We start from the raw sequence: 27,965 nt of genomic DNA, 5'->3' as shown, positions 1-27,965 counted from the left end.
GGGTGGACAGGTCACCAGCCTATCTCAGGGCTAACATGCAGACACAGGGAGAACATGCAAACTCCATCCAGAAAGGCATGAGCTGGACTCAAACCCAGACCTCCTTGCTGTCTACCGAGCTACTGTGCCACACTATTTATTAACAATTCATATTATATAGAGCAAAAGACGATGAGGATAATATTGCCAGTGGGGGCCCCAACTCTGAAAACAAACAAAAACAACCAGAAATGTGTGTATGTGTGTTTTTGTGGAGGATGTGCACGGATAAAATGTTTTGTCATTTAATCAGTCAGACTCAGGCCTTATAGCTAAGCACGTGTGGTAAAAGATCACCATATCTAATTAAAACAGCCCATCTGTCAGCCCAGATTTCCCAAATGGTCACTGATTTGGACTGAGCTCATAGATTAAACAGGTCAGCACAGGAAAAATATACCACTGGAATATACTGCCTTGATATATTTCTCTTACAGATACAGCTGTACTAGTAATTTAATCATTGTTTTTTGTGGGAAATAGACTTTGATTAAATGAATACAGACACTGAAAGGGTCATGCAAGGCCAGCATTTTGAGTTATCCTCTATGTGGGAGCAACAGGTGATGGATTATTACTTGTCTTGCAAAAACAAGGAAATCTCATTCCATATTATTACAAGAAAACCGCCTATTATTAAACGCAGTTGGTGTAAGTGCACAATGGCTTTTCAGGACATCTAAGCAGAAATACATTTTCACCACCTGAGAAATAGTCTCAGTGTGAAACTCAAAGGAAGTGCTTACCCTGAGGAAGCTGCTGTGCAACAATCCTGTGCAAATGTCATGAATGAACATGACTTGTGCCCTGACTCCACAGTGCCCTTGCAACTTAGGTGTGTCAGTGGTTTGTGCATGTGATACTTCAGAAATCATTATGTAAATTAATATTCCAAGGTGACTTGGGCAGGATGTGCCTCTGTGCTAATTAGAAATCAACCTTAAGTTGCTTTGACCTTTATGCAGTGTTCAGGGGGTTGGTTATTTTTTTATTTGAGATGGAAGATAGATGAAATATTACATTAGTGTGCAAAGCTGTATTTTCTTATTTTCTGCACTTACAAACTGGCACATATAGATTCATATGCTACAGTATTTTAGTGTAGTCATACTAAACACATTATGCTACAATCCCAACTGAACAATAGGCACAGGTTACAACACAGTAACTTGTGTCTTCTCCTGTTCTTCTTCTGGTATTATCTAGCATTTAGTGTGATTGCTCAGAGGGACACAGTCAATAAACACAGACAACTGAATGCTTATGTAGAGTGAAAGTAGGTGCCACAATGATTCGCTTAATTTCTGCATTTCTCCTCGAATGTTCAAGCTTTGATGTGTGCTTGTAGACATCCCTCGCTCCCTTCCTCCCACCTTTCTACACCTCCCTCCCTCGCTTCCTCCCCCAAGCCTTCTGCAGCTCAGCAAGAAGAGAGGAATGGATGATAGAAAGAAATGTTCAACACAGTGCGCCTGTGTCAGAGTTCCTCCTCAAACACGGGAATGCACCCACATGCCTACAGACATTCTCGAACACACTCTGCACATGGAAACACACCCACACACTAGATAACAGAAACATACACAAAGTTCCACAAACATGAAAATCATGAAAAAATGTGGAATATGAAACAAGAAAGAATGAGCTGCTTGATTTTCTTGGTCTATATACTTTACAGTGTTAGCACTGTTTTCTGTGTCCCTCATTTTGCTTTAAGAGCCTGAAGGGAAGTATGATGTCACTGACTACATTGTCCCTCCCTCATGATGTTTTCTTCACTGGGGAACCTTCACTAAAAAGAGAATGATGTCTTGCATAAACAGGTTCAAGTCATTTTGCACACAGCTATTGGGAACAGATCAATTATTTAATTTTGCAGTTCGCATAGGGAATCCACAGTAATTCAACAACTGTTGAGAGAAAAGAAAAGGAAACCTACTCAGCAACACCTCAGACAACCGAGCTGGGTGCGTAATGAAAGGAGTTTAAATTAGGTCGCCATCTTTCTAATATGTTCATTTTATAGTGCTCACTAATAAAGATGAAAAGTGTGTAACAAGTATCCCGCTCCTCTCTCTATAGCATTAGTCTATGGGTACTCTGTCACTTTCTGAAAAAGATAAACAAGGTGGAGGACGTTCTCTCAGTGGTTTGTCAGCTTTTTAGCCATCTGCCAATGTGAAACCTTTCCTGTTATTGCTGTAAGTGTGAGATGGAGGCTCCTTCACATCCCTTGAAGTCTAATTTGAAATAAATAAATAAAAATAAGCACAAACAGATAATAATTAACAGGAATAAAAATAGGTCACCATATTTGAGGCTTACAGTTAAAGGGTTTATGAAACAAAAACAGCATGCAGGTTCTGGATCTAGTTGAAGTTGCATTTAACAGTAAAATTAAAGTAAATTTTTAATCATTTCAGAAGCATGTTTATTTGCTCTCTGGCAACGAGTTAAGTGGAGGGGAATATTCTCTTGCTAGGTGACATGTGGAGTTGTTTTTATCACAGTGAGGTTGCTAGACAACCAGCACCGATTGTAGGAATTCAGTGTAGCCAACAGCAATCTCAAAGATATAGTTATAGCAAAACAAGCCCACCAGCCGGAGCAATTATTTAGGTTGTTTGTCGTGGCGTATTTTTTGCTTCATCTCTTTGTGTGCCCTGGGATTTAAGTCAAAATAAAAACCCTTCGTCACCATAAAGGTTATGGCAAATGTATTGTTCAGTTTAGTCCAATGTTTTGTTGACCCATCCAGACACATCTACCTGCTCACACAAGCACACCCACATTCACACACCATACACCAGGAGCAACTGGAGGTTCAGTATCTTGCTCAAGGACACTTTGTGGCATGTGACACATTCCAGGGATTGAACCTCTAACCGCTTTACCTACTGAGCCAAGTCACCTATTGTCTCCCACAAGCACCAAATCATTACAGTCATGTTCTGCTCTTTCAAGTCAGCCTAAATCACCTCTATTAGCTGCATTTAATGCAAAACATCAACCAATATTACACATACATCCATAATTATTATAATGGTTAATTAAAGAAAACTTATTTTTGCACGTACATATCCTAAATTTGAAGATGTGGAATAATGGACAGAGGGAGGGAGGCATGTGGTGCTGGTAGGAACTGGTAGGGTGTAGGGTCCTGTGCTTTCCAAGTCACATTACCCAGGATTAAGGGAGTCCACTGGGTTTGTGTGCAGATCTCTGGAGAGGTGATCAGTGGGGGGAAAGGTGACCAAAAGCCCAGAGCCAAGTCAAAGATAGGGCACATAGTGATAGAGTGACAGAACTGAGGAAGCATTCACTGCACCGTGACCTGCACTGCACATACATTGTGACCCTGGAAGTGGTGTGGATAAGACTGGGGGGAAGTAGGAGGGTGGGTGGAGGTCAGAGGACTGCAGCACACTGATACATTTCAAATCCAGACTCAAAAACACATCTTTTTACTCCACCCATCCCACTCATTGCTTTTTATTGTAATCTGTTTTTTATTTTTATTATTTACTTAAATGTGATAATCTTCATTGAACTTCATTAAGTTTGCAAACATTCACTCCCGTAAATGGCAGTACAACACATACAACAACAAAAGGAAATAGATTTTATTAGAATAACCAAAAACTTAGTCACCCAAACATCCAGACCAAGACTCTCTTGCATTGTAAAAAAACACAACTCTGCTTTTCCATACAGTTTTACGTGTTTGTAATATTTGTGAAACTTATGATGCTATATGTACTGTAACCTGTTCAAGGAAAAGGAAGTTATTATCAACAGCTGCCAAACTGCTGTTTCTTCCCTATCTTCCCTAGAGCTGTAAAGCAGCTCAGTCTGCCAGTAGAGGCTCCTCGTGTTTTTCTCCCAATAAATGTGTCCTTCATATACAATGGAAGTTCATCTTTCAGACCATTTATGCTTTAGATTGTGGTTTGACTAAATAGCAGCTTGCTATATTTAAACATGCATTTATCTTTTATCTTGCAGTTTTAGGCCATTCTGAAATGTGAGGGCAAATAAATCTTGTCAGGGTTAGGGGATTCTCTTTTACATATACTTTGTTGTCATTCATGTATTGTTTACTAGGGTATGAACATATTTGTGCATACATCTCATTCTTGTGGAATACCATGTTTGTGAGTCGTTTCTCTATTCATCATCCCCCCTTTTTCTGCTTCACATGCAGTCTGCTTTGAATTGCTAATATAGATTTATTTTTTAAATAGTTGTGAAGGTCATATTTTACGCTATGTGGCTTGTGCTTTGCATACACCTGGAGTTTCATTAATGTCAGAATAGCACAAAGTTATGCAGGGATGCACACACACTTACACACAGTTCTTCTTGTCTCCTTCCCAGTTTTTTCTTTTCTCCTTTCCTTCTCAAGAGCTCAGATCCTTTTCTCCCATCTGTGTCTCAACCCCATCCCCACCCCCCATCCATCTTCAGTTCTTCTTCTATTCCCCCATTCACTGTTATTTTCTTTGATCGGTCTCCATTTGTTTCTCTACCCTCCCACACTGCTGAAGGGATCTCTCTCTCTCTCTCTCTCTCTGTGTATCTGTCATTGCTCTCTTTCCTCCTCTCTAGCCGTATTTCTCCTTGTTTGTCACCCTCCGTCTCTATCTTTACTTCCCTCCCTCCCTACCTCCCTCCTTCCCTCTCCCTCCTTCCCTCTCCCTCTCATCCTCTTTCCTCACTATCTCTCCACGCACACTTGATTCATTTTACACATTACGGAGGCATCCATCATTTTGCTCTGTGAAGGGAGAATCTCTCTCTCTTTTTTATTTTTAACCGTTTCAATATTCTCCACTTTTCCATCTGTCTTTTCTTTTCCAACTCCGACACTCTCCTGTGGACCCAATCCTAAACCTGGAACCAATATGTTTTATTTCCAGCTGGTCATCATGGCAGGGACCGTTCTGTTGGCGTACTACTTTGAGTACACAGACACATTCCCGGTGCACATTCAGGGTTTCTTCTGTTTTGACAAAGCCTACTCCAAGCCGTACCCAGGACCAGAGGACAACAGCAAGGCGCCGCCTGTCCTCGTCTACTCCCTCGTCACCGCCATCCCCACTGTGACGGTGAGTCTGTATTCAACTTGTCTCAAAGCATGCTTCCACAGGTGCTCATTGCACGCACACACATATCTTACACGAGCAGACATGATACAATACATTCATGGACGCATAACATGTGAGACAGACACACGCACATAGTTCCTCCTCATCTACACGTGGTATTTGTGGATTGAAAGAAGGGGGAAGGGGGGTTATGTGTAGGTGTGCATCCTCGTGGTCTCACCGATCTGTTTGTGTGGATGCGTTCTCTGTCATAACCATGGCAACGGACACTATATTTGTCCTCCACAGAGCAGTCAGAGATAGCTACAGTGTACAGAAGGTCTGTCCTCATTTCAAGACTGCACGGCATTAGAACAGAATAAAACATCAGCTGTGAATGGTTTCCTTATTCGGGCACAAGAAGCACTTTTATTATTTCCAAGACTCAAAAATGCAAAAGGATGTCTTTAATAATTAAACATCAGTATAGATTTGCAATTTATAGGTCATGATGGAATGATTCAAGCATCAATATTCATCAGCAATGTTTCTCTCTAGTCATTTGTGTGAGCATCATTAGTCTGGAATATACTGTATTCTAACACAGCAGCCATACTTCCTCATCAGTACAGTGGGATATTATTCATAATGAAACGTAGCTTCACATTTTCATCAAAGCTCTATCTCCACAACTTCTGTCTTGTACCCCAGGGCTGGTCTATTTCTTGCCCAACTAAGTGGCATTACAACACATCTGTCTGTGAACCACACATAATCACAAGCACATGCACATGTAAGCTATAACATATAAGCACAGGCAAGCTGGGATAATGTGCTGCTGTTTTGGGCCTGTTTTACTCATGTTGATAATTGCAACTAAATATGAATTCTGCCAATAGTCGTATAGCGAGGCTTGTCTGACCAGTTGGAAGTGATTTATTTACAGTTTGGACAGTCAGTGCTTACAGAGACCTTTCATTATGTTCATTTTTAAATGTATTTATTTTAATCCAAAACATAATGACAGATGCATAGGTGTGTGTTTGTTAATTTGAGTTACTTGCTTGGAGCCGAGCGCAATGGTTGGAAGCTCCAGGGGGCAGGGCATGTGAGCTGTGTAGAGTGGGAGCACGGTGGCGTGTTTTTGCCTGGAAAGAGAGGCAGCTTTTTTAAAAGTCAGAGCATCTGTGTTTTTGCTCGCTCCAAGATAGCACTCTGTCCCATGAGGCGTTCTACAGAAACAAAAAAAGGCAGATTTTCATCTAACTTTTCTTCCACAGACTAGTTCGTCAGCTGACAGCGAGGACATTTGTTGCAACAAAATATTGTATCTGTCACAGCTCAAGATAAGTTTGTTACTTGCCAAAAACTCCACAGGATTTATGAAAATGCACTTGTCACCTCAAGTCCACGCCTTCACTCTAATGTTATAAAGTTGTAGTTATGACCCGCAGGAACACCAAGGTTATTACCTGCTACCTGCCGCTCTGCCACTAAAAGCATTTACTTAGTTGCCTTTGTTTTAGTCTTGTACTTTGACAAGGATGACCAGGGAACTGCCACTACTGTTGATATCTCAGAACTGACAAGATCCTCTCTAGTCACAGAGGACATTATTGAATCTTGAGAATGCTTTTAGTTTAAAATTTACTATACAAATGTGCTCCCCTGCAACTCATGGCAGGTACTCGTGTTATTGTCACTGCTCATTAAGTTTATCACATATACAGTAGGAAATATTTGACTTTGTAGAGGAAGAAACTGTTCAGATAACAGCTGTCACCACTGATCTGAAATGACAGTTTCAACATGTATATAGGAAGGCCTTAGCAAAACAACTAAATTAAACTTATGTACTGGTTCTGTCATGTGCATTTATATGAGACAGTGTCACAGACATAACTCTGGATTTTAAAATTACTTCTCACTGAACGCATACTCACAGTAGTCAAGTATTTCCACTATTGGATAAGAGGCTACTGAGGCAGCAGTGAAACTGCAAGAATGCTAGCAAGTAAACACAGATGTAGACATTGCAGAAATTATGAATAAAGAAAAGTGTTTCTGAATGTGATCTAATCTATTGGTTCACCATTTTTGATAAATTCCTGAGATAATTTGTTGGATTAATTTTGCTAAAAACATGCTATAACAACCTATACCAAGGTCACATAATGAGGTCTGAGCAATATGGTAATGGTCTTGCTTTTATATAGCGCTTTCTACCTATTGGTACAGCGATTTTACAGTCATGGACGCATACCCATTCACTCACACGAGCACACACACATTCACACACTAGTGCCACACACTGGGAAAAACTGGACACTTCTGCACGTGGCACATTCCGGGGATCGAACTGCTAACCGCTTTACCTACTGAGCCACAGTCACCCCTATTGTCTCCCACAAGCACCAAATCATCATGACAGTCATGTTCTAGCCCTTCAGGTCAGCCTGAATCACCTCTATTAGCTGCATTTGATGTAAAACATTAACCTATATTGCATATACATGCCACTTTGTTAGGGGTACTTAGGTACTTGTTGTTGACACAAAAAGCTAATCAAGCAATCACATGGCTGCAATTCAATGCATTTAGGCATGTAGGGGAGATCAAGACAACTTGCTGAAGTTCAAACCGAGCATCAGAATGGGGAAGAAAGGGGATTTAAGTGACTTTGAACGTGGTATGGTTGTTGGTGGCAGATGGGATGGTCTGAGTATTTCAGAAACTGCTGATCTACTGGGATTTTCATGCACAACCATCTCTAGGATTTACAGAGAATGGTTTGAAAAAGAGAAAATATCCAGTGAGAGGCAGTTGTGTGGACGAAAACGCCTTGTTGATGTGAGAGGTCAGAGGAGAATGGGCAGACTGGTTTGAGATGATACAAAGGCAACAGTTACTCAAATAACCACTCGTTACAACCAAGGAATGTAGAATACCATCTCTGAACACACAACACGTCCAACCTTGAAGAAGATGGGCTACAGCAGCAGAAGACCACACCAGGTGCCACTCCTGTCAGCTAAGAACAGGAAACTGAGACTACAGGTCACACAGGCTCACCATTGGTGACATTGGTGACAACTGGAAAATAGAAGATTGGATAATGTGGCCTGGCCTGAGGAGTCTCTGAAATTGAGACTCCTCAGGCCAGGCAACATTCAACATTCAACATTCAGACGGCAGGGTCAGAATTTGGCGTAAACAACATGAAAGCATGGATCCATCCTGCCTTGTATCAACGGTTCAGGCTGGTGATGGTGGTGTAATGGTGTTTGGGATATTTTCTTGGCACACTTTGGGCCCCTTGGTACAAACTGAGCATGGTTTAAATGCCACAGCCTACCTGAGTATTGTTGCTGACCATGTCCATCCCTTTATGACCACAGTGTACCCATCTCCTGGCGGCTACTTCCAGCAGGATAATGCACCATGTCACAAAGCTCATATCACCTCAAACTGGTTTCTGGAACATGACAATGAGTTCACTGTACTCCAAAGGCCTCCACAGTCACCAGATCTCAATTCAATATAGCATTTGCGATGTGGTGGAATGACAGATTTGCATCATAGATGTGCAGCCGACAAATCTGCAGCAACTGTGTGATGCCGTCATGTCAATATTGATCAAAATCTCTGAGGAATGTTTCCAACATCTTGTTGAAAGTATTCCACAAATAATGAATGCAGTTCTGAAGGCAAAAGGGGGTCCAACCTTTTACTAGCAAGGTGTACCTAATAAAGTGGCTTGTGAGTGTACATTCATAATTATTATAATGGATAAGAATACTAATATAATGCAAGTATTCACAACACCAACAAATACAAAAACACAATACAAGTACCACAAGGGACAACATAAACGTTTCCAATGGACCCCAAAAGTTGCTGAAACTGGCTGGGAAATGCTTGTTGTTGTTTATGACTTTTAGAGTTCTCTTTCATGTCAACCTGAACCTCTACATGTTGGTAATGCACACAAGAGAGCGAAAGGGTGGGGAGGATAGATGTACTTGTGTGGTACTTTTAAAAAATGCTGCTTGTTTTAGTACATCAGTGAAGGTAAATGTGTGGGTGGATGACGGCGTACACACTCTTGCACATACTCTCCTCCACTGCCATTGAAAACTGCTTCCGTGTGCAAATGGAAGCAGGTGTGAATGTATGTGATAGTGTAAGGATCTGAGTACTAGTCAGTGGCTAAAGGCAAACTCTACGACTCTTCACTGTAAATTGCTCTTCACACACACATATGCATGCACACACACACACATAAGCACACACACACACACACACACACACACACACACACACACAAGCACATGTACATAGCACACGTTGCAGGTGACATTTCATCTCAAGGTCCATTCCAGTTGTCATACTAAGCTACCTGGAAGAGCAGGGTTAAGTGCTCTTTGAACTATTTCTTAATAATTTGTGCACGTGAGGGCACATATTGTGTATTGGAGACAGTGTGCGTATGCTGATTGCACAGCACAACCCACATGCAATCGATACATTTAAGCTGTGACCAATCAGAGTATGAAATGCTAATTTCAGGCTTAAGATGTTTGTGGCACAGTATGAGTCTTCACAGCACATGGCGGCTGACTATGTCAGGCAAACACACTATTGCAAGCACAAGCAAGAGGATGTGATGCAAAGAGTGATTTTATCTCTCCACCTTTTTTAAGTGGGTCATAAGCAGAATGCTAACCGCTTTTGCCCTTAAGAGCTCTGTTCTAATGCTGCTAAATATAAGCCTCTCAAACAGTGTGAGAAATCAAAGCGAGAGAGCTCTGAGAGCAGAGACAATTCAAGATGTAGCAAGAGGTAGAGGGAAAACAGAGGACTAAAACATAACAAAACAAAACCCAAGAGAGAAGCTAAAGGATGAAGATGGAGAAGGAGAGGAAACATTTGTTTCTTCATTCAGTTGCCGCTTGCTGTTTCAAGCTTCTTTGCTGCTGTCTGTTACACCTTGAGAAGAACTTCCATGCATAATGCAGCTCCATGTGACAGATAGACGGGACTGGGGCCGACCAAAAAGACTGACCATATTATTCAGTCCTGCCAAGGATTACCAAGCGAGAGCTCTTGAGATCGGGAAGATTGAGAAGTACCAAGGGTTGACAGAGCAGCTGGAAGGTTAGCGGGGTGTCCGTGGTAGTAGGAGCACTCAGGGCAGTGACCCCAAACTGGGAGAGTGGCTCCAACAGATCCCAGGAACAACGCCTGAAGCCTCAGTCCAGAATAGCACAGTCCTATGGACAGCTACGATACTGCGCTGAACCCTCAAACTCCCAGAGCTCTGTTAGAGGACCCGAGCCTGAGGATAAAACAAGTACCACAGAAGCCATTCGTCCATTTGTCATTGTACTGGACCAGTAGCATTTGGAAGGATGAACAAAACCAAAATGCATGGCAGTCTGGATGTAGGCAGCACCATTGAAAACATGGGTTCAGTTCAGCCCTTCTTTTCTAAACTTAGTGCTGTCAATCAAGTTGGGGAAAATGATCCTGTTATATTTCAAACAGATTTGATGCTCCACCACAGGCAGACCACTTGGATACATTTACCAGTATTTAGTGTCTATGTAGCACCCTGCCAGTGCTCAGTTATCAGTCATTTAGGTTGAAAATATGCTTTTACTAAGACCTGCGAGTAACTAAAGATGGTGTTTGTTTGAAAGATACCTCTGTAACCATTGTTGAAATTACAATGTGACTTTTGGGGGAGCTCTATTTTCCGGTGGTACCTCTGCTAAATATTTCACATGCACACAAACACAGGAAGAGTGCGGCAGTGCGGTCAATCGCAGCTACTGGTCAGTCTCACACACATCACCTCACTTTCACATAAATTCTCTTTTGTCTTACAACCAAAAGACATTTATTCATGTGTTTGCTGTCCTTGCATATAACCACCAAAGACAAACATACACCGGTCTGTCAGCGCAACCTACACGCAACAAACATACGCTGTCCATTGTACTGAAACAACATAACGTCTCATAAATCAAACAAGGTGCTAGGTAATGTTGTGTCGCTAGATTCACTGCTGCAGGTAGCTGCGGTGTCTGTGCCGGTGGTGTCTGGCGCCGAAGCCGCTTTGAAGCCATCACTGTCAGCAGCAGCAACAGCAACCACTAGCAGCTCTGGTGAGGTAGCTGTAACTGGTGCTTCGTTGTCTTCATTCAAAGATGTCTTTGTTTCGTGAATCCAAAAATCCGAGTCTTGGTTGTTTCCGTTTGGACATTCTGACTCCTTATCCACATGCCATTTAAAAATACAGAATAAAACACACTGTTTATCATCTAACGATTATAGACACCGCATTGTTTTGTTTTTGTTTATTTGTTTATTTATTTATTTGCTGATAGCCCACCGTATTGTGTTTATTAACGGAGACAGCGATTAAGCACGCACTGGCATGTTTTACTGTATTTATTTCAGGAACCCGAGTGTACAGAAAATTCCAAGTCTGTAACCTGTGACACAAAAATGGACAATATTTCAGAGCTTCCCCTAAATGTCTCAAAGCCAGCTTTGAGGCGAGCTCGTGTCCTTTTCAGGGGAGCTTGGTTCCCCTTAGCTCCCCTGTAATTCGAACACTGTCTGTAACCACAAAGCCAACCTTGCCTACTGTGGTAAAATGTAGTGATATCACAAAATCCAATCTTGTTGATTGGATCACAAAAAAACAAACAAACAAACAAAAAAAAACATAGAGTGTTATAAACACTTGTGGGAGTGGAAATTGGTTAGTCTCCATGCTCTCATCTTAGGTGTAGCCACTTTCAGATTACAATTCTGGGAGGCTGTGGGGGAAACCTGTAGGAGCAGAGGTTTTATGTATTAAAAAGCCTCCCTTACGGTGCTATTGTTATGCTAATATTTAGCAAATTAGGCTTTTCCTGTTCTCATTTATCGCCTTTCTCTGTTCTTATACCTTCTCTTGTTATTGTAATCAGAGTTGCAAAAGAAATCTGCTCACAAGCACACAACAATGCACATAAATACACAATGACAGACTCAAACTCAAAGTAAGTTCTTGCATGCAGTCATTCTTTTTGAACTGATTGCACTTGTCATCAGTATCTGGGATGTGTGCATATATAAGCATAGATCCTTAGGCACACATCAGAAAATGGATCACATGCAAGTTCCAATATTGTTTAACCTTGAAACAATCCTTTTTGAATAATGGTCTCATATGACAGACAAAAGAGGATTGGAAAAGCAGGAGAAGGGTGGGGGGGGGGGGGTTACTCATCATTATCCATCATTATCTGATCCAAAAATGGATTGTATGAGGGTTCAATCTCTTGATGAGTTACTTTTCAGGGAGGATGTAGTCAAGACGAGGAAGCTACAAAAATAATGCCAAATTGATTTTGGTGCTGATTTGGAAAGTCAGTCATTGTAGATACTGTTACATTGGCATTGCATTACATTGAATCTGTTGCTTGACAATAGACCTTTTGGACGCAGGTGTTTTGGATAACATTGGAAATGGCTCTGTTCTATTCAAATGTCCCTCTTATTTATTTAATAATTTAAACCTGTGTTTTTCCTAGTCTGACATGGCAAAACGTCTACTATTAAATGGGCCTGTTTTATGGCTGTATGGCCTCATTTGAGAACCGGATAGATTTCAGGGAAGGAAAGCACAGTTTGAAAAAATAATCATACCAAGCATACAGAGAAGCTGTTGTTTTCAAAAGCAACAGCAAAAGCAACAGCTTCTATGTATACTTGGATTTAGGTTCCTTGAAACACTTGGAAACGCTCAAACCAGGCGGAATAAAACTAAATATAGACTGTCCAAGGCAGAAAGGTAGCTACACACACTCAAAATGACACAAAAGTCTTACATGTAACAAAGTTAAAGTGGCTGTGATAGTGTGAATGAGGGGCAGGTGTGTACTGTTGGCAGATGGGATCAGGTAACAGGGGAGTAACTGAGAGAAAATAAGTTAAATTAATAAAGCAAACTATTAACTCCAGCTTTTACATAACAGAATTTTAATTCTCAAATAAGAGACCTGCTGGTGAAGTTCACCATCCCATTGTCTTCCTATGTTTCTCTTTCTTTTGTGTATGTATTTATAAGAATGAGTGAAAAAGAAATACAAAGTGCTCATAAGACAGAGCAGTGAAAAAAGGTTTGGGTTAAGGTACAATCACAGAGATGAGGACACCAGGTCATGTAGCCTCATTTCGATGCGCCTGACCAGCAATCTGCTCCCACTGTGATAGCCTCTAAAACATGCCCTAACCCACAGATGAGAACCCTAATCCTGCAATGCACTCACACTGCAGCTAGATTAGCTGCAAGGTCTCTTCCCACAATGATGCAGTGTCCCTTTGTTTCTTATTCAGAGGAGGCAGAAGGAAAAAAACACATTTTATGAAGAGAAACAAAATATGTTAAGACGAAACAAACAGACAAATAGCAATGAAGTGAAAGACTTAAGGAGAAAGAGGAAAACGTAAAGAGACAAGCACAAAAATGGAGAAAGAAAAATATTGGGGTCATTCCTCGTTGAGTTTAACAGGATTGGATCTGTGAAAGGGGATTGAGATAGCAACAAAGAGGCAAAGAGGGACAATTTATATTTGTATCAGAAAATAATAATAGAGGGAAAAATAAGATGTTTCTGGTAGCCTAGTTTCTCCTCCACAAAGACCTGGGAAAGCTGTGCTACTAAACACTAAATAAAGGCAGGGTGAGACAGAGGGAATGAGAAGGATGGAGCGAGTGTGGGTGATGATGAAGCTGAAGCAGCTAAATTGTCATGGTTACCATTGCTACTGTATGCAAAAGCTGCCTGAATTTGCGCGTGTTTAAAGTAGAGCACTGGGCTTGCAGTGTCAACAGATGTCATGTGATATTTGCAGAAGCTATATGTCGACTCACTGTAATCCTCCTGAAGGTTTTTGTGTTTTTCTGCTTTCAGCGTTACATCATTTGTAGAAGGTTGATAAGTGTGAAGGACTTGATCCAAAACACGTATTATAAATGCAGGCCATAAGTATACTGATTAGCAATGTAACAGTGCCGCCACCAAATACAAATTTGCTTGAGATTGACATTGCTATGGTGTTAATGCATAACTAAATATAAGTTTTTCTCACAATGACCTTGGGCTGTTAACGATGATCCTAACATGTCTGAGAAAACAGGAACAGAAAATTCACATTTTTTGAAACTGGAGTGTTTATTTAACAATTCTGACAAATTCAAAAAAAAAAAAGAAGAAACTAATACATAATGAGCTTTTATTTGATATGTATACAATATGTATGTACAATATACACTCACTGGTCACTTTTATTAGGTACACCTGTTCAATTGCTTGTTAACATAAATAGCTAATCAGTCAATCACATGGCTGCTATTCAATGCATTTAGTCATGTAGCAGCGATCAAGACAACTTGCTGAAGTTCAAACCGAGCATCAGAATGGGGAAGAAAGGGGATTTAAGTGACTTTGAACGTGGTATGGTTGTTGGTGGCAGACGGGCTGGTCTGAGTATTTCAGAAACTATTGATCTACTGGGATTTTAACGCACAACCATCTCTAGGGTTTACAGAGAATAGTCCGAAAAAGAGAAAATATCCAGTGAGAGGCAGTTGTGTGGACAAAAATGCCACATTTGCACTTTTTCAAAAGGCCGTTTTGGTCCCCTGCAGTTTTTACCGTCCAAAAACAATGTTACACTATAGGTCCCCCCCACTTCTGAAATCAAAATCTCGTCCTTGTAGTTGTGTAATGGTGTGGGGGATATTTTCTTGGCACACTTTGAGCCTCTTACTACAAATTGAGCATTGCTTAAATGCCACAGCCTACCTGAGTGTTGTTGCTGACCATGTCCATCCCTTTATGACCACAGTGTACCTACTTCTGACGGCTACTTCCAGCAGGATAATACACCGTGTCACGGACCAAAATCTCTGAGGAATGTTTCCAACACCTTGCTGAAAGTATGCCACGAAAAATTAAGGGAGTTTTAAATGTAAAAGGAGGTCCAACCTTTTACTAGTGTATCTAGGTGTACCTAATAAAGTGGCTGGTGAGTGTATCCAGTTCATTTCTCTTTAAACAAACAAAAACAAATAAAACACAACCTTTGTAACCCAAATGGTTGTTTGTCTATGTGTTAGCCCTGGGATAAGCTGGTGACCTGTCTAGGGTGTACCCTGCCTCTCGCCCGATGCCAGGTGGGATAGGCTCTAGCAATCCCCCGCAACCCTAGTGAAGGATTAAGCGGAATGGAAGATGAGATTTTGAATCCATGTTAGTAATTTCATTTTATTTCCCATATTACACAATAACGTGATTGCCTGTGCAGAGCTTGCAACTTTGTCGAGTTTCGCTCTGAATTTCTGTCTGACTTCCTGTCCGAACGATCCGCTCTCTGTCCAGCTTGATGTGTGTGGCTCGCATCAAGTGTTAAAAATAGAACAGAGGCGTAATGCCCGCGTGGCCGAGCGTCGAGACGCTTCTGGGACGCGTCTGAGACGGAGCACTACGGAACCAGTGGAGGTTGATAAATTTAATTTAATGGGCGCGTATTATTTGCGATGACGTGTTGAGACGCTTACGCGACGTGACGCAGACTTACCCGGTGGATTTTCGGGGTTAGGCCACATCCACACGTACCAAAACTATCTCTATTTCTCTGGTTTTCCTCCCCGAGAATTGAGAATTTCTCCGAGAAGATGGATCCATTGCAAAACCACATCTAGTTGTAGAAAGGGTGTAGTACATATTCCAGGCCTACGCGTGGCGCTGTTTCTGCTACAGAAGTCGGCCAAAAAAAGAATAAGAGAGGTGGAGCATGCACATCCACCCTGTCATCACCATAAACATAGATACCTAGACACTGCGTTGAGCGGGTTGGTCCGTTGCTGCGATATGTGTCGGCCATATTGGATGTGGCAAATCTGCCCTGTAAACTAATAAAAGGCAATGGACTGAACTTCATAAAGTAAGTTAATGCCTCTTATTCACTCATTCACACACACACTAATTGGGAAACAATTGGAATTAATTAAATTTAATTACTTTAAAATTTTTATGAAAAATAAATTATTTTAATTTCAGCTAGTCCTGCATACATATCATTGTATTTGATGGTAGAGAACAGTTAACCACGTAAGCCAAGCTTTAAGAAATAAGTATTAGCCTATTTTTACCCAAAATACCCTATGCCATAGTTTCTCATGGGGACTCAAATGACACCGAATAGTAGGAATGACCCATATGTATATGTATCTACACTGGTGGCATTGATGAACATTATATTATATTTTAGTTTGTTCTGCTGTTGGAGAAGAGGACAATTGCAAAAGCAGACAGGGACACGGTCTCATCCTCCCACATTTCCTGATGTGCTTGGAGACACACTGCACCGCGCCATCAGATGGCGGAAGATGGCCCGGAACTATCTGGCTGAAGGAGCGTTATTCCAGCCCCCTAAAACACATACAAACCCCACATTTACATATACAGTTACGCGGATAATATTTATACATATTAGCAACAAGTGACAGTTGACGTTAACAGCCGTTAGTTAGATTTGCGCAACCGTCCAAACAACAACCCATAAACTCACAAATTTGCATATTTAAACAAAATCAACTACAACTACCAACAGTTCCACTAAATGGCGACTTTGACATACAATTCAGGGCTGCGCAACTGTCCAAACAACAACCCATAAACTCACAAATTGGCATATTTAAACAAAATCAACTACAACTACCAACAGTTCCACTAAACGGCGACTTTGACATACGATTCAGGGCTCAATGTGGCATCTAGGTATCCATGTCTATAGTCATCACAACCCTGTATTCCACCATTGATGTTGTTTTAAAACCCCCACTTTCAATGTGAAAGGGGCTTTACTGCTCCATGTCACTTTAATTCCCATCTATTATCATCTTCGATGCATTTTCAATATTTTTTTACCATCTAAAAGTGCATACCAAAAAAACAAAAAAACAAATAACAATATGTATTTCTTGTTTGAATTATCCAATTTTAGTAGCATTCAATAAAAAACACACTAACTATACAGAATAACCGTCAACTTGCTGTGGTGGAGGAGTTTGAGTGCCCTAATGACCCTAGGGGCTATGCTGTTCAGGGCATTGTGCTCCTGGTAAAATTGTTCAGAAGACCTTAATGCAGAAGCAAAGCAAGAGTCCATGTACCTGGCACTGGAGACACGCCTGGGGCTGGGGCTCGTGGGTGAGCTCCTGGTGACCAGGCCTTTGCCTATGGCATCCAGCTGGACCCAAGGCGAAGTCGAAATACAGGCTCACTTCCCAGTGGGTCTATCACCTACAGGAGCATGAAAGGTCTGGTGCTTTGTGGATTGGGCAGCAGACCAAGGTGGGGGCCTTGGCAGTCTGGTCCTCGGTTATGGAAGCTGACTCTTGGAACGTGGAATGTCACCTCTCTGGCGGGGAAGGAGCCAGAGCTTGTGGAAGAGGTTGAGCGCTATCTTTTAGATATAGTCAACCTCACCTCGGCACATCTCTGGAACCCGAGTCCTTGAGAGAGGTTGGACCAGTGGCGTCATTTCAGTTTTGGACAAGGTATGGCAAGGATCACCTCCTCCTGTGGGGTCTGGGGGTTTTTCCTCCTGCGGAACTTTTTTGAGCATCGTAAATTTAAATGCAGCAATCTGTTGTGATTTGAGAGCAAAATCAAGAAGCTTTAGACCATCAGTTATCACTATCAACACTATGGATTGGATCATACTCACAATACCACACACAGAGGTTCACAATGTAACTTTTTCTTTTACCAACAGCAGAAGAATGAACCAAAATATCCAGGTGATTTCCATTCCAACACAACTTAGAGTCAAAGAGGCATCACTGAACGTCAGTTTAAGGATTACAATTGTTATGCTAAATGATCCACAGCTAACATATTTATGGCCAATTCACCAGCATTAGATCAACAACACAGTAAGTAACCCCAGTGTTGTGCTTCCACAGCACTATGATTTCCCCACATAGGGTACTGTGCATGATGCTGGTTTAAAAAAAAAAAGTTCAATTGAACTTTCCATAAAGATTTTTAACAAGTATTTTCTTGTTAAAATCCATCTGTGAATAATCTCAGAAGACAATGAATAAGTGTTTGTTGCTTGAAGTATATCCACTTCATAAAAGGTGTCTCTATCCTGTCCTACTTGCCATTTCCTTAAACAAATTATTGCCAACATGGGTCCATGTTTCTGTAGTCAGAATAAAGTCAATATCTGGAAGAAAAAAAAAAATCACTAAAATTGAGCTTGAGTGATATGTTAGACAGGGGTTTGGGACTGGTTAGACTCAACTAGGAGTTTTTGTGATTTTTGGCAAGATGAACAGGATCCGCAGACAGCTGTCATTAGCTTGTTCTGAGAAAGCTGACTGCAACAGATTCACAGTGTTTCTCATTCATTCATTTCATTGTGCTCTGATTGACAAACAGTGTTAACCAAACAAGCATGGGCGTATTTCTGAAATATGACTAATATTTAAGCCTGTTTAAGTCATCTATGACTTTATAACTCACAAAGGTTTTAGTCCCTCCACATGCACATCTCTCATCTGCAGCACAGTATGACAAGGCGTGCACACCGTATGTACATGTGTGAGAGCCATGGATGTATGGAGAGAGCATGCAGCGCGGGACAGCTCCACCATTCAGTGAGAGACAGGGGAGCAGCAGAGAACAGAGGAGTGGCGTTCAGTGTGGACGAGCCGCCACCATCACAAATCAGCCAGAGAAAATTAGAACAGAACAGAGTACGTCCCGATACGCCAGGGCTGGGCAATTAATTTCTACAGGGGGCCACATGAAAAATCTGGAGTGTGTTGGAGGGCCAAACCAAACGATAACTTGAACGTAATTCTGCTCAATATTAATTTTCTCCCATTGTAAATAGCAGTATATTATATATGTTGATAAGCTGCTACTGGTTATCAGAAACATAAGAATATTCTGTAAATATTTATTTAAATTTATGAGTTTTGGTGTAGGTTGAAGAGGAAACTGAAACACAATCAATCTGTAGTTTTGGATATAACGCATTGGAATGTTGGAAAATTGGTCCTCTTTGGAAAACTTCGGTGGACCAAGGAGGGACCATTTAGCTACATGAATTATTTTCTGTATCTCAATAAATCTCAATTAATGTTTAACGCTTTAAGACCTGAATGTCCAACAACAATGTGCAACACAAGAAGAAGCTTGCTGTATTTGAATTACCGTAACTCCCCGATGGACAATATTCAACTTGCGCTTTCTAGAAAAAGCGCTGCCATTACGGTAATGATGACGCATCGCTGCTGTCAGCTGCAGGTTGGAGAGTAACGATCATGGAGCCCCAGTAGTAGAGAGTTGTTTGGAGGAATTTGTTGGTAAAAACAAAGTTAGTTATACTCTTGAGATGTCACGAAGGTCTCCCAGGCAAAAGCACAACTAACCAGAGTTCAGTCACAATGAATATTGTCAATAGCGCAAACCACTGTGACTTACGGTAATTCAAAATCGGCCACTTTGACGGATGCCAGGCCGTTCAGGCTTTTGAATACATCGTGGCTCAAAATAAAAGCAACACAGTCGCATTGCATGCACAGCATAAATAATTGTTCATCTGTGTTTATGACTGACATACCGCAGGCCAGACGGGAATGCCCAAAGGGCCGTATGTGGCCCGCCGTTTGGCTTACCATGACCTGGATGACTGAGAACTTTCACAGCCACTTATGGGTCACTGATTGGCAGAAGCTATTTTGGATGTCTCAATTGAAGGTCCTCTGGTGCATGAATTACCGATTCCTGGTGGATTATCCACGCCCACATGTCTTGCTGCATAAATACATCAGAAAAAAATCACACTTATGATGTAGAGGTCTAAAAAACTCATGTATAAGATTGTTATACTTGGGGTTCCAGGGTTAATTTTTGTTTATTATATGCTGTGATGTCAACCTATGTTTTACTTCTGATGAATGAAAGATATGCTGTGAATATGAATATGAATATAATATGAATATGAATATCTGTTTTCGACATGTGACGGCCTCATGCCTAGCTGGACCTGTTATGTAGTTTTTGTCTTCCAAGTACCTAGCTAGTAGGCGGAGGGTAGTTAGGCGAACTGGGAACACCTGGCCAGTCCCCCAGTGGGTGGCCTATTTAATGGCTGTCAACATTCCACTCTGTCTTCTTTTGTTCCATCCTGAGGGCACCGCATTTTTGTTTGGTTGGCTTCATAGATATATACACTACAAGCCGCCTGCGCAATCTCTGTCCATTGGAATGATGCGTCAACGCAGCTGCCATCTTGGGCAGGGGGAAGCCATGTCTACTTACTGTATTAGTGAACGGAGGCAGAGGTTTATCAACGATATAAATCATCATAACTCAAGGAATTTTCATCCGGTTTTCAATCCGTGTTGTTTATTATAAATGTCAGACATATATTTATGATACAATATAGATTGGTTAAATTAAAAATGCAGATAATGTACAAGGCCATTGAAAGGCTTCTAGGTATTTGTCAAAATGGATTTCAAAATGGACTGATATTAACAATAAAAACAGCGATAAGTTAATAATAGTAACACAATAGAGTTTATGATATGATGATCAAAATAAAACAAGACATAGTTACTGGAAGAGTGTGTGTTAAATAACACTTAGACTTAAACTAGACAGACTTTAATGATCCTTTGATATTAGCACTCTTAAAAAAACACAAGAAAATTCAAATAAAATAAAATCAGCATGGATCGTGTCATCGCATGGTGTTTCTTTGTCCGCTAAGGGATATATATCATATATAATAATAATAATATATTTTATTTATAAGGCACTTTACATTTTAAGGACAAAACAACTCCATCTGACTTGCGCTGGGTTCTGTTTATGTAGCTACAGTTCAGACACAAATCTTACGTTAGCAGTTAACGTTAATGTTATATATGAAACTGATAGATGGTTTAGGAACATTTCCTACTTTGTACAATTACATACAGTGGCTGATTTCTAATGTCACTTTTATCGTATTACTGATGTCTTACTAACAAAAACATATTTTGTTTTTTAACTTATCCTTACATAAGCTAGTAACAAGATATGGTAGTTTAATTCACGTAAGCTTTAGAGATACATTCACCACGTTCATAACAGTTACATAACATAGAGTAATATAAAACATCTTCTCACTTACGAAATAGTATTCCCTGTTGCTTTGTTTTGGTGTTTCTTTCATGGCAACATCCGTAAACGACACAATATTCAGTCGTTTTAGTCAGATGCACTGACTACACTTTGACCGCTGTTAACAACCCCTGCCCAAGATGGTAGCTGCATTGACGTGTCTGACCAGGCAGAATGCGGCATCTAGTGTATACATATCTATGGGTTGGCTTGGCCTGATTCTTAATTATTTTACTTTTTTACTTTACTCAATACAAGAACATTCACCCATCAACAGACACACTGATAAACACTGATATCCACACTCCACCTATGTGGTACGCTTTCATTATTATTTTTCCTGGTTTGCTATAAATAAGTTTCTTTAACGTTACGTTACTGTGTATCTTTGCTTTTTGTCATGGCCCATGAGCCAGATCGTTACAGCAGAATATGTGTGCTTGAATTTATATCTTTTCTAAAAAACCAGCTGGGTTTCCATCGTTGGAGGAGCTGCAAATTGAAAGTGATGGTTGACTGAACATCCAGAATACGCCCAGGTATTTAGAAAAATCTGTCTGTTCACAGTTGATTTCTGTACAGACAGATGCTGGTTTGACTGCTTTATCATCTCACAATATTAAGTTTTCAACTGCCTGTATGTCTCTGACATGGTGATCATGTGGATCACCTTTTCATCATTTCCGTCTTAACATCTTCCCCCTTTTGATCCTCATTCTTGGATCTTGTCAAGCACATTGCACACTACATGCACTGTCTGTCACTGTCCGACAATAGCTAAAAAAAATCAAAGAGAGCCAATTAAGGCCAACTCAAGGTACATAGTCTCTCACATCATTCCCCCACAGACAGACACACTTTCCTGTGGCACCTCTGGTTTCCTGGATGTTCTTTAAACCTTTCTGTGTAGTTGTCATAGTTGAGAGGTTGTACTTAAAAGAGTCTAGAGCTGCTCCCTACTGAAAAAAATAGTCTCTAACAGATTCTACAGTGCACACACACATACAGTAAACACAATTGCCATGCATTCAGTGGTGTTGGAGGCAGGATTTTTTTTTATAATTTTTTTATTTTTTTGTCATTTTCTTTCTTTCTCCTCTGTTTCCTGGTCTCCCAGTATTTCCTCATTCCTATTGCTGTGGCTCTCTTCATTTTAATTATGCCATCTACTCTCACATAAAATCTATCTTTATTCCTCTGACTATGAAAAGTGTTCTAAAATGACGCAACAACTGCCTCCAGAAAACATCAGTATCTGGTCAAAACTAATTGACTGTCAACTTTATTAGCTTTTTTTGGCTCAGATTTTTAGCTTGTTCTAGTGGGTCAAAGGAGGAACCTTTATGCCTTTTGCTCAGAGTTTCACATTAAGGCTTGATTGTCAACTATGAACTCATTGGGAGGACTCACATACCTTACTTTTATACAATCACAGCACCTTATCTTGCATATTTCCATTGTCTTTTTAGAATTTATGCACCACAGTGTCATGTGACGAACGTTTTTGTTACCGGTTAGGTAACCCATATTTTGTATTTTTTATATTGTCAGCGTGTTCGTTAATTCTTCTGGAAAGACCTGACCCCTGGCCACTTGGGTCCTCCAATCCTCTCTTCTCCCTAGAAAGAAGAGAAAGTCCTTCCTACCTGACTCACATACCTCTCTAAGACACACTGACCCTGTTTATCACCTGCATCCTGCCTGCTACAATTGTGCTACTTCCAAACAGTCTCTCTTTGTCCTCTGTTAAGCCTCACGTGTTCTCTGTATTCTCCCTTTCATTATGGCCTGTTCCGCTTCGTGTTTGTGACCCCTCGTGAGAGACCCCAAGCAAGTAACTTAAACATGACCTGATACTTTTGACCTCATCACAATCATAAGACTTTCTTGTTGGTTACATGAGTATTTGTAGATGTGGTTATAAAATTACTGGTAATGTTAATGTCCACACATCACATCTGTATATTTAAATGTCAGTAGTATTCTCACTTCTAAGTAAAAACTAAGAGATCCCTACTAATTAGCTCACATCTAGATGAAAATAATAAAAATAATGAAAATAATCTGAACAATATCAAGAAAATAAAAGAGCAATTATGTCATGACCCAAGTTTTTAAAAATCGTACACTGTAAAATACCATAAAATTTACAGTAACTTACTGGCAACAATTATCTAGCTGATTACTCTAAAACAGTGGGGGGACTTTTCAGTATTGGTGTTTTGATTCATGCTTGAACACTAAACAAGCCTCCAGTCACTAGGTGGCAACCTCTGGTGTACCAGATCTGCTCGCCCTGCCAAATCTGCTCGGCTGAGTATCCGGCGCTTCTAGATGATGTCAACTATATGTTTGGCCTGTTTGTTCAGCTATGTTCAGCTCCATTCAGCTAGGTCTACGAGATCGGTTCATGGTTTAATTTATTTTTCACAATATGTTTTGAAGAGATAGCTCGATAAAGTTTTTTATTTATAATTTTTCATTTTCCACAAAACACAAAAAATCTGATGACAGCACCTAATGTGCAAAATGATTTAAGTTTTAAGTTTTATTTATTCAATTTGTCCATAGAATAAAAGGACAAAACAAAACCGATAAGTTGCTCTGCTTCGATAACAACTACTAACTTCCAACCAATTATGAGATGCAACGTCAACATCCCCTAAGTTGTGACGTCATCTGGAAGTTAACCAAGTAAACCAGTTAACCAAGTTTTATGCCACTCCTGGTTGAATGTTCTGAATTTCACACTAGTCAGGTAGTCAACTCGATCATCATGCAATATGAATTAGCTATGTTACTTTACTAGGTACGTTACTTTACAATGTTAGCTGAGCTACCGAGATCTGTCCAGTTCTCGCCCTTCACTTCAAATCAGCCAATGTGAAGCGCTCTGGGGCCCTGTACACACAAATACACCCTTAGCTGTTCACCAGTCCTCAACACTGCAGGCCAGGGCCATCTTGGCTGTGCCATATCAAGCAGAAACAGAGATGCAGCATCAGGCACAAAGAACAATTCATACACAACTACGCTACAAAAACTGCCTACAGAGGGAATTGCATTCATCAAATGCTGAAATTTCAATGGGGACAAGTTTATTACTTATTAACTAATGCGCAACAACATTTTTGACACAGGATAATCCTGGTCTGCACAGAAGCACCCTCTGGTCGGGCAGTGCCCCACCTGACCCTTATGCAAAGACACCACAAAACACACTGTTGTCACTCTAGAAATTAATAATTAATTTGAATTAATAAAATACATGTTTCAACAAGTCAGCAATACCAGGAGCTTTTTATTATTAACAAGAAAGTGCATACAAGCACATCACATATCTACCTCTCTTTTTCTAGTCGCTCTGAATTAGATTCCCGTTGGTTTAATGTTGCCTTCAGGGAAGCATCAAGAAACTTGGGCATCATGCTGTTGAAAAATATAATGTGAGAAGCAAGAAAGTTTTTGTCACTTAGTCATCTTATTCAAGTCGAATGTCAAAAGTAAAGAATAAAGATGGGGTAATGTGTATAACAGAATGTAACACAGCACTAGAGCTAATGTTGGCATGTAATGTTGTCTCTACTTGCAATTTGAGAGCTATTATAAATTGGATGATAAATAAATATAATCATACATTTTTCAACAAATTGCTCTAAGACATAATCAGAATAAAACTAAATTTGAGGCACTTTTGGTGGTAGAAATCTACGTTGCACTGGATAATTGGATTAACCTGGAGAGGCAAATCTGAGACCCCTCAGTCATAACCACTACTCCACAGGTCCCATAATGAGCCAGGATGAGAGATCGACATCATGTTAGAGATAGCGTTTCACTATTAGTATGTTTCACCCCACTTCGCACTTCCCTGCTACAATCCTCAGATGCTCTTGTTCAGTAACTCATTTAAATATAGTTCAAAGAATTAACCCTTAACAGGGCACTCATTGAAATACCTGGAAATTTCAACCACAGAGTGTTGTAGGGCACAAGAAGAGTTTTTACTTTTGTGAAATTCCTCAGTTTTTTTTTTTTTTTTTCTCCATGTTAAATTCCATGGAGAAAATTAAGATGAACAAATCTACCATGTATGGTTCCTTGACTGTAAACATGTATTGGAACATAAGAACATTAGAACATAAGTGCTGGTTCAGGCACTTGTTGACATGCACATTATCACATTAGACAACCTTCGGCTTCTTCGTGGTACCTAATAAATCACTTATGCTCAGTGTTCATGCAGAGGTGGGCCTTGCAGACTACATTTGACCTGAGAATATTCTTGATATCAGCTTGATCTTCTCTGATTGGCTAGGTGAAAACCACACATATACTAAACCTCAATGAGATGCACAGGAACGCAGTTTAAAATGTGTGTGGAAATGGCCAAATATGGTTCAAGGCCCACAAAGGGTTAGCCTTTCTGTGTGGAGTGTTCATGTTCTCCCTCTGGCGTTTCTCCATCTTACTCTGGAGGCTTTATAAGTCTAAGAAAACAGTAGCCTCTGGTGTTGAAAAGTGCCAAAAACTGCAGTGTCTGGAATGGCCACTTGAGGCTGGCCCAGCGTTACAGTAGAAATTAACATGTTTGCAGAGTGGTCTGAAAATGGTTAATGGTCTTTATCTAATGCCCTCATTCATAACTCCTGTGTGTGAAATAGTGTATAACTCACTCTCAGGGGTCAGGCTCTGCCACACTGCCCACACTACGCTTCAAAACTGCCCTTCAGAAATCCTATGAGTAACTTCACATAAGGTTCCTCCTACAGGTGATAGGCAGTGCAGTGAAATTTAGAAATACTTCCTGGACTATTTATACCAGCCTTCAACATAGCACACATATGGCCACACAGCATTGGCCATATATATTGTATACATCTCTATATATACTGAACCTATAGACCGATAAGTGTCACTTCACTCTCGGAAGGAAACATTGCAGGGCAGAATGAATTAACATTGGAACATGTCCAATTAGTGCCTTGTGAGGTGTAGATAAAAAGATAAGACAGATCCATAAAAGTCGGTGTCACTACCTGTTTTTAATGGTCATGATAAAATAATAAAATTCAGTAATTACATAATTCTATATTATATTATTATTATAATTAGATTATTAATTTAACTTTTCAGTTGTAACTTTGATGCCAGAGGATGCCAGTGGCATTCTGAAGCAGCTTAAAGGTAAAAATGAGCTACACATAATCCAGCAGACTCATCTTTGGCATCCACCAGCTCTGCCAAAGTGCCTGCAGAAAGATACCAATCCCCAAAAAGCTTCAAGGATAATGTTTTATGGTTGAGCCACTACACAAGCCTCCCTACAGAACAAGAGGCATAGTCAAATTTGTGGAAGAATATTGTTGAAGCAGGTCCATGATAAAAAGCGTTGCATCTTATTTTACATGACATGTTTGAGTTCAGCCACAACTTTAAAATTTCTGACAGGAGAAGTAAATAGCATTCACCATCACCAGTAATAATTCAGTGTTAGGCTGGGAAACTTTTGGACCTAGCATTGGTTTGGATGTTACTTAGATATGTACTGCCCATCTAGACCAGACCAGGCACCTCTACCCCATAGAAATGACACTCGTTGATGGCAGCAGCCATCCCAGGCAGAATGCAGCCTAACACAGACACACGCACAAAAACGCTTCAGGAAGAACTCAAAAAGCACAAAGTGTTGACCTAGCCTCCAAATTCACTAGATCCCAGACTGATCAAGTATCATCACAGGACACCCTCAGGAGACCCATGTCCATTCTCTGATGAATTACAACTGTATTGAAGGTGCAATGGAGATCTACACAGTATCAGGTGATCATAACTTTATGCCTGATCATTGTATCTTTAATTTTCTATGGAATGTTTGCTGAACTACGACAGGTAATTGTTCTGTTACTCATGCAATCTCACCTCAAAACTCTACAGTAATAACTGAAAACCTGCTCAAGGACATGTTGACAGGTTAAAAGGTTTTTCATTAGCCCTTATTATTTTATTTCTTTTCATCTTCTTTTTTTGCTTACGGCCACTACCATGCTGACCATCCCTAATGGAGTCATATTTTTTTCACAACCAAAATGAAAACTTTTTAACAAGTATCTAAAAGTACTTTGTTTCTCTCTGTGAAGTTTTTGCAGTCTGCCTTGTTGAAAACATTGCACAGCCTTGTCCATCGACCGGTGTCCTCTTCAAATTTCAATCAGGGTTTGTGCGATTGGTGTCTCCTTTCATGTTTGTCCCAGGCTGCAGCTTCCAAAATGTCTGTACTTTTCACCGCTCCTTTGTTTGGCATAGATGTCAAGCACAAGTATTACTTGTAGCACAATTCTTTTTCAACTTTCTTTGAAAGTCCCCACAGAAAACCTCAATCTAGAAATGTGTATACAATCAATACAAAGCTGCTGTTTGTGACTGGGCAGCAGGCTTTTCAATCAGCAGTGCTGTGAATGAAATGAAAATAAAAACTTTTTTTTTTATGAATATATGCAAGAGGCACAAGATTACTTGACTTGCATTTTGATTTTTGATGAGCTTTGCCCACTGGGGATCTAAAGATGTAAATTAAGTGAGCACA

General features: G+C 40.4%; 1 protein-coding gene across 2 annotated transcripts in view; it reads left to right on the top strand.

Annotated features, from left to right (window-relative positions):
- LOC125004773 (phospholipid phosphatase-related protein type 5-like) overlaps positions 1-27,965 on the top strand; it is a 46,540-nt gene that overhangs the window by 12,493 nt on the left and 6,082 nt on the right. For both annotated transcript variants that reach the window (XM_047579665.1, XM_047579666.1), the window contains exon 3: positions 4,959-5,147. In XM_047579665.1, coding sequence (XP_047435621.1) covers positions 4,959-5,147 — 189 coding nt within the window. The remainder of the gene's footprint in view (positions 1-4,958; positions 5,148-27,965) is intronic.

This window comes from Mugil cephalus, chromosome 2 (genome assembly GCF_022458985.1).
Source record: "Mugil cephalus isolate CIBA_MC_2020 chromosome 2, CIBA_Mcephalus_1.1, whole genome shotgun sequence".
Lineage (NCBI taxonomy): Eukaryota > Metazoa > Chordata > Actinopteri > Mugiliformes > Mugilidae > Mugil > Mugil cephalus.
This window is presented reverse-complemented; position numbering and strand designations above follow the sequence as displayed.